Genomic DNA, 17500 nt, shown 5'->3' with positions numbered 1-17500 from the left:
TGACTGTCTGTCTGTGTGTGTGTGTGTGTGTGTGTGTGTGTGTGTGTGTGTGTCTGTGTGTGTGTGTCTGTATGTGTGTCTGACTGTCTGTCTGTCTGTGTGTGTGTGTGTGTGTGTCTGTGTGTGTGTGTCTGTGTGTGTGTCTGCGTGTGTGTGTCTGACTGTCTGTGTGTGTGTGTGTGTGTCTGTGTGTGTGTGTCTGTGTGTGTGTGTCTGTGTGTGTCTGTGTGTGTGTGTGTGTGTGTGTGTGTGTGTGTCTGTGTGTGTGTGTGTGTGTGTGTGTGTGTCTGACTGTGTGTGTGTGTGTGTGTGTCTGTGTGTGTGTCTGCGTGTGTGTGTGTGTGTGTGTGTCTGACTGTCTGTGTGTGTGTGTGTGTGTCTGTGTGTGTGTCTGTCTGACTGTCTCTCTCTCTCTCTTTGTCTGTCTGTCTCTCACTCTATCTGTCACTCTCTCTGTCTCTCTCTCTCTCTCTCTCTGTGTCTCTCTCTCTCTGTCTCTCTCTCTCTCTCTGTGTCTCTCTCCCTCTGTCTCTCTCTCTGTCTCTTTCTCTCTCTCTCCCTCCCTCTGTCTCTCTCTCTGTGTCTCTCTCCCTCTGTCTCTCTCTCTGTCTCTTTCTCTCTCTCTCCCTCCCTCTGTCTCTCTCTCTCTCTCTGTCTCTCTCTCTCTGTCTCTCTCCCTCTCTCTCCCTCTGTCTCTCTCTCCCTCTGTCTCTCTCTCTCTCTCTGTCTCTCTCTCTCTCTGTCTCTCTCCCTCTCTCTCCCTCTGTCTCTCTCTCTCTCTCTGTGTCTCTCTCTCTCTCTCTCTCTGTCTCTCTCTCTCTGTCTCTCTCCCTCTCTCTCCCTCTGTCTCTCTCTCTCTCTCTGTGTCTCTCTCTCTCTCTCTCTCTCTTTCTCTCTCATTCTTGTTGTTCTCATTCTACTCGCTCAGGTTAAACATAAACATAATTTTGGTTATATGTTTTGATATGATAATTTATTCACATGAAACAGAAAAGATTTTAACTTTTTAATATTATTATTACTGATACAAAAAAAACCTTTTTATATTGTAGCTTCTCTTTGGTACTGGTGTTAGTATTACTTCTTATACACATTGTCATTTTTCTTCTTCCATATTTTTTTTCATTTTCATTCTTCTGTTGTAATCTTCGTACAATCTCTGGCAGAATTACTTCCTTTGGGATTTAAAAAACATCTTTCTTGCCCTTCTGAGCCCAATATTCCTTTTAGTTTGTGACCTGTTTAAAACTCTGCGTCTCCCTGCCCTCCAGATGTGATCTACGTGTCGGCGGCCGGCAGCATGCTGTGCCAGATCGTCAACTCCCTGCTGCTGCTGCCGGTGTCGGTGGCGAGGCCTCTGCTGAGCCAGCTGCTGGACCTGCTGCCTCCTCTGGACCGCCTCAACCGGCTGCTGCCCGCCGCCGGCCCCCTGGAGGACCAGGAGCTGCAGTGGCCCCTGCATGGTGAGCGGGAAGCGGAGGAAACCCCTCGCATGCATAAATGAAAGACAGTTTTCTCCCGAGCTTTCCAGTTTGCTTTGTGATCTACATCGTCTTTCTGTTTCTGCTTCATCTCTTATGCTTGAACAGCCGTGTCTTCAGGGTGCTGTTTATATTGCACTGGCTCTATTCAAAGAGTTAGCATCTCAAGTTTAGCATCAGGCTCATTTTGTCCTTGAGACCTTATTGTCCCTGAACCTCTTCTTGCTGTCCTTCACAACCTCCTCTGTCCAGGTACGTCGGACTTTGCCGAGCCGGCCTCGGGGACGTCCCTGCCTCCGCCGGCGCTCTCCTGGGTGTGGCTCGTGGACCTGGAGAGGACGGTCGCGCTCCTCGTGGGCCGCTGCCTCGGTGGGATGCTGCAGGGGGCGCCGACCTCGCCGGAGGAGCAAGACACCGGCTACTGGCTCAAAACGCCCCTCTTCAGCAACGGCTTGGAGATGGACATGCCACAGCTCGGTAGGGAGCGGACGGTTTCTCCTTTAGTTTTTTTCCCTCTGTGACTGTTTGAGACGATGAATGTTTGTCCACTTGTCTGCTCCAGACTCCTGCATCAGCTCATTACTGGAGGCAGCGCTGTCCGGTAATGAAGAGCAGAAGCCCTTTGACTCCACACTGCGTCCAGACTTGAGTGTCTTGGTGGACTTGGCGCTGTGTTCCTCTAAAGAACCTGCCAACAGCCTCTGGATCAACATGCAGGACTACGGCATGAGCAAAGGTACCGCCTTTTTTTTGCACTTGGCACTTCATGAAGTCCCTTATCGCTGCGTCAGTCTTGACAGTGGCCTGACTGTACTGTGTGTTCTGTGTGTTCTGTTGCAGACTGGGACAATGCGTCCCTCAGTAACGAGTCCCTGTTGGACACTGTGTCCAGGTTTGTGTTGGCAGCCTTATTGAAGCACACAGGGCTGCTGAGCCAAGCCTGTGGAGAGGGCAGGTACCGTAACATGATATTTACGATGTGTTCAAAGGTCTCCGCTTTGTCCCACAGTACCAGAATATATCAAACATCACTTGGCACACGTATATTTATACATATTTACACGTATATATATACATACACACATATTTATTTCCCCGTCAGGTACCAACCCTCTAAGACCCTGGCGGAGGTCTATCGCAGTGTTTATAAGGTACGGAACCGCCTGCTGGCCTGTAAGAATATGGACTTCATCCAGACCAGATCCTCTTCACGTGAGAGGAGGGTGAGTTTGCATTTAGACTCTCACCAACTGTTTTTCCTTTTTCTAATTAGAAGATTAAACCAGTTTTCTCATAAAAATGGTTGCGTGTTATGAAAGATAGCACTCACTATAGTGGTGTGACGGGCCGTGGTCGATCCGTACGGACAATGCTGCATTGTGTTTAAATCAGCAAGAGGAGAGCTAGTTACGTTAGCAGCACGGCTAACGGCTAGCGAACAGAGGTTCCCTTTAGTTACATTATGACGTTATCATTAGTGATGGCGAGATGAAGCTTCCTGAAGCATTGCAGCTTTCCATCCAATTGGTTCACTCATGTGCCGAAGCTTCATGGAGCTTCATTTGCTCTACTGCGCCACCAAGTGGACAATACATGTAAAACAGGCAGAGTGATCATAACGACACCATGGCTTTGGTGTGTGAAGCTTTAAATTGAATAAATTATGTTTGTGACGCCAATACATCAATTATTAACTTATTAATATTGTGTCTATCTTTATGATATAATGGCGGGGCCCAAATCAAAAGTTGAAACCAATTGGGAGAGTGTTGTGATGTGACTGTGGGTCAGTGGTTAGAATATCTGACTTTCAGTCAGAGGATCGGTGTTTCGAGCCTCAGCTCCGTTAGTCCATGTTGATGTGTCCAATTTTTTTAAAGTAAAAATAAGACCTTTTCCACAGTGCTCGGCTTTTTGAGACTATTTCGCCTGCTTTATAAAATACCCTTTCACAGGCACACATGAAGCTGGTACAGAGAGGAAGGGGGACATCCATTGAGTTTCGTTGCCCCTTATATTTCAAATCGCACGGCAAACCCACGAACCATTTTCTGATCAGTCACGTGGTACGGCCGGCTCGCGAGGCTTCGAACGTCACCACATACGTCATCGACACAAGCCTCGATATGCGCTTCACCAAAATCTACCTGGTTACTCGACACGCGCATCGAAGCCTCGACACGAAAGGACACATCACTAGATATCATGATGTGTTCAAATGTAATATTGTAAAAAGAAATTTGAATTTGAATGTTTTGTACCATATTGTTTTGTATCTTATAGTATTATATCGTAACGGAACGTACCATAATTACCGCAATGTACCGTATCGTACCTTACCGTAACGCACCGTAACGTACCGTAATGTAAAGTACCGTACTGTAACTTACCGTACCGTAACTTACCGTTTCGCACCGTACCATAACTTACCGTATCGTACCTCACCGTAACGCACCGTAGCGTACCTTACTGTAACGCACCGTAACGTACCGTATCGTACCCTAATGTAAAGTATTGCACCATAACTTACCGTACTGTAACTTACCGTACGGTATCACACCGCACCGTAACTTACCATATCGCACCGTACCGTATCGCACCGTACCATAACTTGCCGTATCGCACCGTACTGTATCACAACGTACCGTAACGCACCGTATCGTACCGTAACGTACCGTAATGTAAAGTACTGCACCACACCGTAACTTACCGTACCGTAACTTACCGTATCGCAACGTACTGTACCATACCGCACCATAATGCACCGTAATGTAAAGTACAGCACCGTAACGTACTGATACGTACCGTACCATAACTTAACGTACCACATTGCAACGCACCGAACCGCAACGTACCATACCGCCACACCGTACCGTACCGTAACGTACCGTAACGTACCGTAACGTACCGTAATTTACCGTACAGTATTGTACCGTAATGCACCGTGCCGTACAGTAGCGCACCGCACCGTATTGTAACTTTCCGTACCGTATGGAATACCTTCTCTTTTGATTTGTTCATGAAACAGACACCTTTCAAACACTCACGGACGTTGTTTTGTAACATTCCCGTCAGATTTCGGACAATCAGGACTCTCTGGACATGGACCCTCAGGAGCACTCGTTCACGCGCACCATCGACGAGGAGGCGGAGCTGGAGGAGCGAGCCGACCGCGAGAGAGAGGAGGGCCATCAGGAACAAGACGACGAAGACGAGGACCGGGAACACGAAGTAATGACGGCTGGAAGTGAGTACATCGTTATTAAACTGGTGAAACAATGAGGTTGCTGAATTAGCTTGGCACCGTATGGTGTTGATGTTTTGTTGTTTTGGGTGAAATTCAAGTTTTCCATTCACATGCTGTCATATAGGTGCAGGAGTTCAGGTGGTTGGATATTTATGTAATGATACACATGCAGTGAAGTCCTAAATTCAATGATAATCTCAATAGTTTTGAATGTGATAAAAGCATCCCAGTGATACATTTATCTTATTATCATTAGAAGTGTATGTAAAAGTGTCACAAAAACAAATGTAATGTAAAAGAAAATATATATATATATATATTTCGACAATGTCCAGAAGCCATAAAACAACCTGAGTGAATATTTATACATATTTATATATTTGCAGTGTCACTGCAGGCTGTCTGTGGCGACATTCCCGTAAAAAAAAAAAGCTGTATTACAGTTATTCTCCGTTGCATGCAGACAAAAAATGGAATAGAATGTTAGTTTAGAGAAATACTTTAAATGAATTTGAATATCCTCTCATAGGCAGTGATGCAGTGTTTGTGTGTGTGTGTGTTTGTGTGTGTGTGAAGCTGTGATCCGCCGTCGCCGTTGCTGCCGTTTAAATAGTGGAAGCAATAAAGAGTTTGCTGTTATGTTGGAGAAAAAATGGAGGCTCCAATTACTATAAATATGGAACTATTTAGATTTTTCCTCTTCTCAATTCTGGGTTCAGCATCAGTTCAGTCAAAGTTTTTGGAGTTTTAGTCACGTGGCTGTTAGTTTGAGGGGATTAAATTATGGCTTCCTTGTTGCTGAAGAGCACAGGATGTTATGGTGTTGTTGTTGTTTTGCACAAACGGTTTATTTGTAGCGAGATTTTAAATGAGACATAATAAGAATATCAGAAATGTAAGCTTCATTTTGGCTGCTTTTTCTGGCTGAAGCGTTTGTCGCACACGATGTGTTCGAGGACCATTGAAAAGATGAAACTCTGACGACTATGACCGTCTTCACAGCTTCTGGCTGGTGATAAATGGTGTGGTTATGATCGTTAAAAGAAAACGTGCTTTTCCATCTCGCCAGCGGCTATGTGCTGGTTATGATCTTTGCAGCGAGTAAACGTTGAGTTTATTGTGCGGCTGCTGCTTGTCCTCTAACCCAGCATCTTGTGTGTGTTTGTGTGTGTGTGTGTGTGTGTGTGTGTGTTTTATTTGTGTATGTGCATCTTGCACCACACAGAAATCTTTCAATGTTTCCTCTCAGCGCGGGAGGTGGCACGCAGTCGGGACAGAGAGCGGACCGGCAGCAGCACGGGACTCGGCTCCGGCTCCGGCTCCAGGAGCGGAGGAGGAGGAGGAGGAGGAGGAGGAGGAGGAGCAGGAGGAGAGGAAGACACCATCCTGTCTCAGGAGGGGAGGAGGGGCAGCACCGATCTCCCAGAGGGGCAGGACCTGTACACCGCCGCCTGTAACTCCGTGATCCACCGCTGTGCCCTGCTGCTGCTGGGGGTCAGCCCTGTGCTGGGGGAGCTGAGCAAGCAGAACCAGGACGAGGACCAGACCCAGGAGGACCAGACCCAGGAGGACCAGACCCAGTCCACCACGGGGGCCCAGGAGGGTCTGGGCTTCATGACCAGGTGAGAGCCCCGCCCATCTGGATCCAGTCGGGAGGGGAGGGGCTAGAGTCTCCCCTGGACTGTCACACGAGGTTAATGTCACCGAGAAAGTATTCAAGGATAGTTTCACTCTTTAAAAACAAATTTATTAGAATATATTTAACAATGGTGTGTTGTTTGTGCATTTTAACATTCAAATATTACTTTATAAAAGGATTAAAAATGTACTATTTAAAAGACTTGGCTTTGTAAAAACTGAAGGTATGTTTTGGTTTTGGTTTTTGGTCAAATGGAGGCAGACGGATCAGGAGACTGATATGAACATGATGAATAGGGTTAAATATGTGTTTTAATAGGTTTTTTAATAGAGTTAAATATGTGTGTTATACGTCTTTTAATAGGGTTAAATTGAGTAAAGTTAAGTATTTTTAATAATTATTTTAGTTCAGGATTTTCGAGCGATCGCGTCAACTCGTTGGTTAAATTAAACGCCATGTTCAGCTGTGTGTGACGAAGATGACGAAGATGACAAGCTGCTTTCCGTCTGCAGGAGCGAGAGTCTGAGCGCCGAGAGCCGGTCGGTGCAGAACAGCCCGAGCTACAGACTCCTGAAGTCCAGGAGCGAGTCGGACCTCTCTCAGCCGGAGTCTGACGAGGAGGGCTGCACGCTGGTAGGAGACACGCACACACACATAGACGCACGCGCGCACACACACACACACACACACACACACACACACACACACACACACATAGACGCACGCACGCACACACACATAGACGCACGCACGCACACACACACACATAGACGCACGCACACACACACACACACACACATAGACACTCACATAGAGACACACACTCGCTCCCTCGCACACACTCACTCCCACAAACACACACACACATACACACACACATACACTCACATAGACACACGCACGCATAACCACACGTGCACTCACACTCAGGCTCAGACACTCATTCACTCACACATATATATATATATATGATATATGTATGTATATCATATATATATATATATATATATATATATATATATATATATATATATATATATATATATATATATATATATATATATATATATATATATGATATACATACATATATCATATATCATATATATATATATATATATATATATATATATATATATATATATATGTATGTATATCATATATATATATATATATATATATATATATATATGATATACATACATATATCATATATCATATATATATATATATATATATATATATATATATATGTATGTATGTATGTGTATATATATATATATATATATATATATATATGTATATATATGTATGTATGTATGTGTATATATATATATATATATATATATATATATGTATATATATGTATGTATGTATGTGTATATATATATATATATATATATATATATATATATGTATGTATATCATATATATATATATATATATATATATATATATATATATATATGTATGTATGTATGTATGTATATGTATGTATGTATGTATGTATGTATGTATGTATGTATGTATGTATGTATGTATGTATATATATATATATATATATATATATATATATATATATATATATATATATATATATATATATATATATATATATATATATATATATATATATATATATATATATATGTATGTATGTATGTATGTATATATATATATATATATATGTATATATATATATATATATATATATATATATGTATATCATATACATATAAACTGGTCTGTCTCACTGCGTTGGTGTTTTTGTGTGTTTTAGTTTTTTCATGAGCTCTTTCTCCAGACGTCCAACACGTGTGTCTGCTTCTCTGTCCTCAGAGCGGAAGGAGGAACGTGGACCCGGACTTGGCGTTCTCTCACAAAAAGAGAGGTAAGGATCACTCGAGGCCGGGTGTGTCTGATGATGACGAGTGAGGAGGTGCCGGGTCGTGAATCACACGCTGCTCTTGTCTCTTGTCTCTTGGCTCCTGGGTGGACAGTTTATTTGCTTCTTTTGGGGCAGTTGAGCCCCAAAGACAAGAGGAGCTCCAAGCAAGTACACGACGGCATGTTTCCTCCTCTTGTTAGCCCCTCCCCCCATGACCCCTTCACCTCTCACGAGGACGGCCTTGTCTTGAGCTGCACTTCCAGACTGTCCTCGTCCACCTCAGTGGTTCTCAAACTGTGGGGCGCGACCCTCTAGTGGGGCGCGGAGGTATTACAGGTCGGGCGCCTTTTTTTAATTTGTATATATATATTATTTGTAATGCTTTTTCTGCATTTTACCCATCCTTAGTAAATAAGGAGCAGTGGGCTTCCGTGTCTTTCTCAGGACACTTCAACATGAAACTATGGGGAGAACGGGGATCGAACCGGCGACCTTGTGGTTTCATGACGACCTCTACCTATGAGCTACATGAGAACTTTACATTGTACAAAAGTACTTTCGTGGAAATATTTACGTTAACAGGTTTCTCTTGCGTGACGGCCATGATTCTTGTCGACTCATCGATTCTTGCCATTTTTACCAAAACAAAAATGGCAGGAAAGCCTATCTCTTTTGGGGCGGTGGGGCGTGAACATTTTTCTTCCACCAAAGTGGGGCGTGGCAAAAAAAGTTTGAGAACCACTGGATTGCCTTCTGTGCTGATGCACAGACGGCAATGCAAATACAAACAAAAGGTGCGGATTGTTGCCTATTGTTCAAATAACAGTTCATTCTTCTGCTTGGAATGTGTGTTACTTTGCACAAGGACGGCTCGTTCCTCGTGAAGATTGTGATTTGTGAGAGTGTTCATGGAATTGCGGTCATCAGTACTGATACTGATGCAGTACTTCAAAGGGACAGTTAGATGATATGAAGTGTGTTTGTATGAGCTTCTCCTCAAAGTAACGTTCTGCTGTGGACGGATTTTAGGCTCTAAAAGAATCTATATCAGTTTAAATGAACACTTTATTTAGTTTTCACCTCTTTGACGGTAAACTGAAGCCGTTACCTTGATTCTCCATTGACAGAAGCAGTAGTTTAACCTCTCAGAACACAGGAGCTGCTCTGCTGCTGAATCCACCTGATAGAGATTCTTTTAGAGTCTAAAATACGTCCACAGCAGAGCGTTACTTTGCTCCATCTACTGCAGTAAAACTCGTAGAAGAAGAAGAAGCTCGTTCAAACACGCTCATAAACGTCGCTACCGTCCCTTTAAAAGAAATCATCGCCGCTGATACTTTGACTTCAGTGCTTTCAGTCGGAATATGGAAACATCGCTCCGGTTGCCATTTCACGTCTCAACTGCAGCATTTCTTCATGTTTGACCTCGGTGGGTGTTCGGAGCCTCTGCGCGTCCATTCGCATGAAGAATCAGCATCTCTCCATTGGACGAGCTCTCGCGGAGCTCCTGAGAGCTTTGAACCCACCGGTGAGAGGTCCTCTGTGTGCGTGGATGCTTCTGAAAGGCTCCCTGTCTCTCCTCCCCGTCTGCAGGCTTGCTCCACAGCGCCCCGGACTCCCTGGCCGAGTCCTGGTTCCGGGCCAAGCTGAGCCGCCAGCGGAGCTACGGCTCCGCCCTCTACTTCGAGGAGGCGGAGCTGGACCTGAGCCGCTCGCTGGGCGTCCACGCCCTCATCGACAACATGTTCAGCTTCATCAGCGGCGACGTGGGCCTCGCCCCGGCCTTCAAGGAGCCCGAGGAGAGCATGTCCACCGGGCCGCAGGCCACCATCCTGGCCATGGAGCAGCAGCAGAGCCGGGCGGAGGTGAGCCACGAAACCAACGAAGAAGTCACTGTTTACATTGTGGTTACGGCTCGTGAGGAACTGCTTGCTTCAGCAGAGGATTGCTAAAGCCCTTTTGTCCTTTTTATTCTGGGGATATTCTGTATTTTTATTGTCTCGCCGTAAAGTCACAAATAGTTCACTGATTAAAAACAATATTTATATGTTCAGGGACGATTCACCTTTAAATGCTTTAGAAACAGGAAGTCTTAATAACCTACATTCAAGTAAATCTTTAGCAGCCAAATCTAATATTTTACAGGATATTCAACCTTAGTTTCTTCATCATACATGTAATACTTTACATCTTTCTTTACAGGGTTTGTATGAAGGTAATAAAGTAGTTTATGAATATGAGATATGAGTTTACAGATAATAACTACCCCTCCTCTCTATCGATGTGTTTTTTATTTTTCTTAACAAGTGGAAGAAGAGCTCACAATACGTTTTATTGGATACAATCACTGTTGAGTTTTTAAAAATCTTTTTATTGGATTCTTCTGTAATAAAATGATTGAATATCACCAGATTTATCCTTAAAAATATGTAGTGTCAAACAAACGAGGCAGATTAACATGTTATTGATACAAAACAATTGTATAAAACGCATCCTCCTCTTGACGCTCGTCTCCTCTCCAGCTGCGGTTGGAGGCGCTGCACCAGATCGTGGTGTTGATCTCCGGCATGGAGGAGAAGGGCAGCCAGCCCGGGAACGCCGACCGCGCCGGCGGCGCCTTCCAGTCCTCCTCCCTGCTCACCTCCGTGCGGCTGCAGTTCCTGGCGGGTTGCTTTGGCCTCGGCACCGTGGGCGCCGGAGGGCTGAAGAGGGAGAGCGTGCAGCTGCATCACTACCAGGTACGTAGGAGTGACAGCCTCCAGTTTGACGGTTTCAACCGTCGCCATCTTGGATTTTTTTGCAGCCAAAGGATGGAAGTTGCCATAGTTAAAATGTGGAGGAGTGACGTAGAGACCTGTCAATCACCTTGTAGCCCCGCCCCTAAATTGTCCCCTGCTTTATGGTCTGTTTGACTCTAAATGACCATAATTTACTAAATGAACATCATGCTGTATTGAAGAAGACTTGAAACTAGAGATTGAGACATAAACTCATGTTTACAATGTTTACTGAGGGAATACATCAAGAGAAGTAGAGTCATTTATATAGACTTCTATACAACCAGAGGAGTCACCCCTGGTGGTCAGGAGAGATAATGCAGCTTTAACACATGAAGCATATACTTCTATACAACCAGAGGAGTCGCCCCCTAGTGGTCAGGAGAGAGAATGCAGATTTAACACATGAAGCATAGACTTCTATACAACCAGAGAAGTCACCCCTTGGTGGTCAGGAGAGAGAATATTTAACACATGAAGCATATACTTCTATACAACCAGAGGAGTCACCCCCTTATGGTCAGGAGAGAGAATATTTAACACATGAAGCATATACTTCTATACAACCAGAGGAGTCAGCCCCTGGTGGTCAGGAGAGAGAATGTGTAACACATGAATCATCGGTTTCAATCTTCAGAAAGTGTCGTGCAGCCTTAGTAATGACCATATTAACGTGTTTACATCTTTCCCGTTTGCAGGATGGTGTAAAAGCAGCGAAGAGGAGCCTCCAGATGGAAATCCAGACAGCTGTTCATAAGATCTACCAGCAGCTGTCCGTCACCCTGGAGAGAGCACTGCAGGCAAACAAGCACCACATAGGTAACAACTGACCTCTGGTGCAATTTTTAATTTCTGTGGATTTAAAATCATTGTGCCATCATAATATTTACTTCGCCAACATCCTGTCCGATGCTTTTGTCTCTTTGTCTCCTTGTCTCCTTCCCTTCTCCGTCCCAGAAGCCCAGCAGCGCCTCCTGCTGGTCACCGTCTTCGCGCTGAGCGTCCGCTACCAGCCGGTGGACGTGTCTCTGGCCATCTCCAGCGGGCTGCTCAGCGTGCTGTCGCAGCTGTGCGGCACGGAGACGATGCTGGGCCAGCCGCTGCAGCTGCTGCAGAAACCCGGAGTGTCTCAGCTCAGCACCGCCCTCAAGGTGGCCTCCACCCGCCTGCTGCAGATACTGGCCATCAGCACCGGGTAAGAGCTCCAGGAGGGTTCAAACTAACCGAACGAAATGGGCGCTTGGTAAACCCAACGGTCAACAAACGGCGTCTCGTCCTTGGATTCGCAGGACGTACGCGGACAAGCTGAGTCCCAAGGTGGTGCAGTCGCTGCTGGACCTGCTCTGCAGTCAGCTGAAGAACCTGCTGTCTCAGGCCGGGGTCAGTCTGCTCGCCGCCGGGAAAGACCAGGAAGACGGCAAGCAGGAGGACGGAGCCGACGCCGAGAAGAAGGACTTCAGAGGTGATGAGGGCGAGGCCTCGGTACTGTCATGGGAAGGGAAGGTTTAGGGACCGCAAGAGTATAGATAGTACACGGGTAGTACATGGTTGGTATGGGAAGTACATGGATAGTACAGGGGTAGTACGAGTAGTACATGGTTAGTACATGGGTAGTACACGGGTAGTACACAGGTAGTACATGGTAACACAGATAGTACGGGTAGTACACAGGTAGTACATGGTAACACAGATAGTACGGGTAGTAACCGTCCCTTTAAGAGCAGCAGTTACTTCACTAAGCCAGTGTTATTTCCCATGAACCGTAACACGGTGTGGTCGCTCCTCCTCGTCCTCCAGCGTTGGTCCGGAGGCAGCACACCGCTGAGCTTCATCTCGGGGACTTCCTCGTCTTCCTCCGGAGGGTCGTGTCCTCGCAGGCCATCCAGTCCAAGATGGCGTCCCCGAAGTGGACCGAAGTGCTGCTCAACATCGCCGCGCAGAAATGCTGCTCAGGTACAACCGGCAGTGTGTGTGTGTGTGTGTGCGTGTGTGTGTGTGTGAGACGAAGCAGAGGTATCAATGAACCCTCCCCGGCTGCTTTGGCTCTAGGGGTCCCTCTGGTGGGGAACCTGAGGACTCGGCTCCTGGCTCTTCACGTGCTGGAGGCCGTGCTGCCGGCCTGTGAGGCCAACATGGAGGACGACCAGATGAACCAGGTACGCCGCCTCCCTTTCTTTTCTCACGCGCTCCACCAGCCACCACCATGTCCTCCGCCAGCTGACGGCCTGTTCTCCTCCAGGTCGTCGAGCGGCTCTTCGCCCTTTTGTCCGACTGCATGTGGGAAGCTCCCGTCGCTCAAGCCAAACACTCGATCCAGATCAAAGAACGCGTCCAGGAACTCAAACTGCAGGTGTCGTAAATCGTTCTCCTTCCTCTCGTACGTATCCTCATCATCGTCGTCGTTATTTGGCCGAGCGGCTGACTGGTTCCTTCCGCTCCGCAGGGCGAGGCCGAGGAGGAGGACGAGAACCTTCCCATCCAGGAAGTGTCCTTCGACCCGGAGAAGGCTCAGTGCTGCGTGGTGGAGAACGGCCAGGGCCTGACGCACGGCAGCGGGGGCAAAGGCTACGGCCTGGCCTCCACGGGCGTCTCCTCCGGGTGCTACCAGTGGAAGGTACTGCGTTACCATAGCTCCCCACGGGTGGCCTCGCAGTTCTTCCAACTTATTCCTACAAAAAAAAACACTGTATTAACAAAATATTGGTTCAGAACTGTTGTTTTTGTCATGAATACTTGAATATAATGTGAATATTGGACCGGCTCCGCAGTCTGCACCAAGAGGGCAAACTTTATCACCCGATCCACTCATCCTGTTCTTTAACTTCCACAATAAAAATTCACTCAGGGCATTTCGCTAAAAGGGAAATGTCTCGCAGTGTCTCGGGCTGTACGACAGTTTAGCTCAGACAGCCTGTCAGACGCTGCTTAGGGTCAACTTGCCCAAAATATTTACGTGCTGCAACTGTGACAAAGTATGGAAGCTCGTATTAAATGATGAGATAAAAAGTCATAATTATGAGATATAAAGTCGAAAAGATGTGCGACTTTATGAGATGTACGACTTTTTATCTCATAATTTCGACTTTATTATCTCAGAATTATGATTTAAAAAAATATATGTAGCGGAAACAGGCTTCCATACTTTGTGCATCGCTGCCAGTGTGAATAGTTTTAATGCTAAATATTAGCAGGCAAGTATTTCCCAATATCAAGGTCATGGCAACCTTATACCCTCTTACAAATGACATGCAATATTATATATATATTCTGAAAACGTTTCTCATCAACACGTTTCCTTTTTTTTGTCATTTGTCTGATTATTCAGACGGCACATGAACGCAGCATCCATTAGTTAGAATGCGTTATCGTCTGTGTTCCTTTTGCACATTTCACGAGATTCAACAAACGTATAAACTATCTAATCTTGTTGTTTTTTCCCCGTTTCTTGTCCTCTGCAGTTTTACATCGTGAAGGAGAACCGAGGCAACGAGGGCACGTGCGTGGGCGTCTCCCGGTGGCCCGTGCACGACTTCAACCACCGCACCACGTCGGACATGTGGCTGTACCGGGCGTACAGCGGGAACCTCTACCACAACGGGGAGCAGACGCTGACGCTGAGCAGCTTCACCCAGGGAGACTTCATCACCTGCGTGCTGGACATGGAGGCCAGGACCATCTCCTTCGGCAAGAACGGAGAGGTGAGGGGCGCCTTGCAAGTTTTATTTTGGAGGTTTTTCAAAAGTAATGTAACGTGTCACAAACCGTCTCCATCATTGCGAGACTCTCCTCTGACTACAGACTATGAATGCCTCGTCTGGGCAAGAAAACACATGCACATTCCGACAGTTCACCAACGAAGAAGAAACACCAAAGAAAAGCTGCGTGTCCTCCTCGGGTTCTGTGTTCGTCCCTAACTCAGGGTTCCTACGGTCATGGAAAACCTTCAACAGTCATGGAATTTTAAAATGTTTTTTTCAAGGCCTGGAAAAGTCCTTGAAGAAAAAAAGAAAAAAACATTTTTGGGGGGGAAAGTCATGTAAATGTGTTATATTCATGTGTTCATTTACGCTGAGTTTGAAATAATGAATATGCTTTTTAAAGAAAGACGCTCAGAATATAAGCAGGCATGCATACAGGCATCTATATAAATGTTTATTCTTTTAATCAAACTATTGTCTCATTCATTTGTGTCATTTAAGGTTTACTGTATGCTTTGTATTCTCATTGTTAGTTTAAATACTACATTTACTCACTTTTTACTGGTTACACCCAGATTTCACTAAACGTTTGTAATGGACATCTGGTTTAAAGTCCTGGATCATTGCTCAGAATGTGTATGAACTGCTAACCGCCGACTTGTGATTCAACAGGAGCCAAAGCTGGCCTTCGAGGACGTTGACGCCACGGAGCTCTACCCCTGTGTGATGTTCTACAGCAGTAACCCAGGAGAGAAGGTAGCGTGCACACACCTCCGCCTGCGGGAGTTATTTTCATCCGCTTACAGAGTCCACTCCTTTAAGCTCTCTGTCGTGATCTCTGAGGGCGGAGCTACAGAAGGATCGCTCGCCTTTTGCAGCCGCTAAACCTGCTCAAATAAAACAAAACCCTGCGCGTTCCTTAAAGCAACTAATAAGCCCCTCCTCCTGTGTCATTTGCATATATTTAAATTAGCTTGTATGCAGAAATGTGGCCCTCTTTTCATGTTAATGAGCCTAGTTGCAAGATCAGCGCACGCAGCTCCAGTTCGTGGCATTGAGACGTGTATATTCTGCTTCCTGTTTCCAGGTTAAGATCTGTGACATGCAGATGAGGGGGACGCCCCGAGACCTCCTGCCCGGCGACCCGGTCTGCAGCCCCATGGCCACCGTGCTGGCCGAGGCCACCACGCAGCTGATCCGCATCCTGCATCGCACCGAGCACTGGACCCAGCGCATCAACAAGACCATGACGGAGCGGCTGCACAAGATCAAGCCGTGCTTCAGGGAGTCCGGCGGCGGCGGCGGCGGCGGGTCCGCCGGCCAGAGGCTGAAAAAGAGTCGCTCGGTGCAGAGCCGCGAGGAGCACGACGCCCAGAAGGAAAGCCAGGAGACGCCCGCGAGGACGGAGGAGGAGCGCGGGCGCCACGGGCGGCAGCACGGCCTGGCGGAGCTGCCGGAGCACCTCCTGAGGACGCTCTGCAGGGAGGTGTGGCCGGTGCTGTCGGTGATCGGCGGGGCGGACGCCGGGCTGCGCGTCGGCGGCCGCTGCGTCCACAAGCAGACCGGGAGGCACGCCACGCTGCTGGGCGTGGTGAAGGAAGGAAGCACCTCGGCCAAGGTGCAGTGGGACGAGGCCGAGATCACCATCAGGTACGGGGATGGAATGTTTTACAGATATACCAGATCATAAGCAAGTTGTGAATTTTTGTTTTCGACAATATAAGTCATGAGAAGATTTTCACCGTCACGGCACACTCAAAACGTGCGTGCGTGCGTGCGTGCGTGCGTGCGTGCGTGCGTGCGTGCGTGCGTGCGTGCGTGCTCCATGATTGAACGGCACCGCTATGCACGGCGTTCTGGTTGTTTATGGCAACTCTTCTTCTTGGCCGAGTCTGATCTGCCGATTGCGAGTTTTTTCTTCTTCTAAGAAGTGTAATTTACAGTTTTATAAATATATATATATATATATATATACAAAAACATTTCTGTAATTTATAATTTTTTTTGCTCAGAAATTGTGAACATAATTTGTAAATTTACATTCATAGAAAATATTAAATTCTATACTGATGTATCTAGGTCTGTTTATAGAGAGTCAACTATTTATCATCTGTCTAAAATATTGTTTGTATTTATACAAAATAACGCATGAATCCATATCTACTTACAAGCAGAAGTGTTTACATCATGTTTTCTTCACTTAGAACGCGTGGGAATAAATTACTATTTCATATTTGTGAATATATTTCCTGTTTTTTACCGGACGGTCTGAATAAGTCGCCGAATATGTTGGTAGTCTTATTTTTGCCGTGCGGGTTATTGTCTGCATGCGTGTGCACAGAATCGTCCGTATCTGAAGCCGATCGTCAGATTCCCGTCGCTCACGTGACTTGAGCCCCGGGGTCAAAGGTCACGGCCATCGGCAGGATGACCTCGCGGCTGATAAATATGTATTTTGAATCTTCCTCCACCGCCTGTGTTCACATCCCTCTGACTCTGCATTGGCCTCTTCATCGTTTGATTTCTTCCATTTTCCCGTTTCGCTCTAATTCATGTTTCCATGTTTGCGTCGTCGACTCTTGAGCACGAATCACCGAGCGGCATGTTTTTGTTTGTACCGACACACTCCATTCCTTTATTTGTCTCGCATGCCGTGCTCTTTCTCTCCTGCCCTCTCCCTCACGTTGTGTTTCCTTCCCTTGTCTCCTTTCCCTCTCCACTCCCTTCTACTAAAGCTTCCCAACTTTCTGGTCGCCTAGTGACACTCCGC

The 17500-nt window shown here is 46.3% G+C and overlaps 1 protein-coding gene across 1 annotated transcript in view; it reads left to right on the top strand.

Annotated features, from left to right (window-relative positions):
* Window positions 1-17500, top strand: part of herc1 (HECT and RLD domain containing E3 ubiquitin protein ligase family member 1) — a gene marked incomplete at its 5' end in the record, with an annotated part of 68651 nt that overhangs the window by 13335 nt on the left and 37816 nt on the right. The window contains 22 exons of the mRNA XM_079230511.1: window positions 1272-1463; window positions 1734-1958; window positions 2044-2217; window positions 2322-2436; window positions 2584-2704; window positions 4557-4728; window positions 5954-6350; window positions 6880-7000; window positions 8207-8258; window positions 9849-10120; window positions 10778-10993; window positions 11731-11851; window positions 11990-12227; window positions 12322-12494; window positions 12830-12985; window positions 13082-13188; window positions 13272-13382; window positions 13476-13646; window positions 14491-14730; window positions 15403-15486; window positions 15818-16380; window positions 17466-17500. The exon at window positions 17466-17500 is cut by the window's right edge and continues 587 nt beyond it. Coding sequence (XP_079086637.1) covers window positions 1272-1463; window positions 1734-1958; window positions 2044-2217; window positions 2322-2436; window positions 2584-2704; window positions 4557-4728; window positions 5954-6350; window positions 6880-7000; window positions 8207-8258; window positions 9849-10120; window positions 10778-10993; window positions 11731-11851; window positions 11990-12227; window positions 12322-12494; window positions 12830-12985; window positions 13082-13188; window positions 13272-13382; window positions 13476-13646; window positions 14491-14730; window positions 15403-15486; window positions 15818-16380; window positions 17466-17500 — 4056 coding nt within the window. The remainder of the gene's footprint in view (window positions 1-1271; window positions 1464-1733; window positions 1959-2043; window positions 2218-2321; window positions 2437-2583; window positions 2705-4556; window positions 4729-5953; window positions 6351-6879; window positions 7001-8206; window positions 8259-9848; window positions 10121-10777; window positions 10994-11730; window positions 11852-11989; window positions 12228-12321; window positions 12495-12829; window positions 12986-13081; window positions 13189-13271; window positions 13383-13475; window positions 13647-14490; window positions 14731-15402; window positions 15487-15817; window positions 16381-17465) is intronic.

Source organism: Taurulus bubalis (assembly GCF_910589615.1).
Source record: "Taurulus bubalis genome assembly, chromosome: 15".
NCBI lineage: Eukaryota > Metazoa > Chordata > Actinopteri > Perciformes > Cottidae > Taurulus > Taurulus bubalis.
Note: the sequence above shows the minus strand (reverse complement) of the source record. Positions and strands in the feature narration are given on the sequence as shown.